The 449-nt window shown below is 57.2% G+C and overlaps 1 protein-coding gene across 1 annotated transcript; it reads left to right on the top strand.

The window, feature by feature from the left end:
• Positions 1-101: 101 nt before the first annotated feature.
• CSUI_010462 (uncharacterized protein) lies at positions 102-445 on the top strand (the record flags this gene model as incomplete). Its single annotated transcript, XM_068070565.1, has 1 exon — positions 102-445. A coding segment is annotated over exon 1 (327 nt), but the record flags the coding sequence as incomplete, so codon positions are not given.
• Between the last annotated feature and the right edge of the window lie 4 nt (positions 446-449).

The raw sequence follows: 449 nt of genomic DNA, 5'->3' as shown, positions 1-449 counted from the left end.
GGTGAGACAGAAGGAGAGATGCTCGATGCTCCACGTTGCTCCGGTCGTACACCATGCTTTGAGCAAGACACAAATACTTTTTTGTTGTGTGCTTGGTGCAGATTACGCGCAAAGTATCATGACTTGGTTTGCAAAGACACCTTCCTCTCCCCCCACCCTAGAAGCGTCGACTCCAGTCTCTACTGCAAGTGTGTTTGAGACCGATCTCAACTCCGCTGTCTCTTCGTCGGCGGGCGTTGCCTGTACTCCTTACAGTTCCGCCACCGCCCAGCCTGCGCTAGCACTCCGGGGAGGCTTGAGGCTTTCCCAGCCATCCCCTGCCTGCGCAGCGGAAGGCGAGCTGGAAGGTAGGCTTGATGACGGAACTGCACTCCCGTCGTCGGGGGTGTCCGTTTCATCTTTACAATGGAGACGAGGTGGGGTGTCGTCGTCGAGGGGTGTGTCCCCGA

This window comes from Cystoisospora suis (assembly GCF_002600585.1).
Source record: "Cystoisospora suis strain Wien I chromosome Unknown contig_7494, whole genome shotgun sequence".
Taxonomy (NCBI): domain Eukaryota; phylum Apicomplexa; class Conoidasida; order Eucoccidiorida; family Sarcocystidae; genus Cystoisospora; species Cystoisospora suis.
Note: the sequence above shows the minus strand (reverse complement) of the source record. Positions and strands in the feature narration are given on the sequence as shown.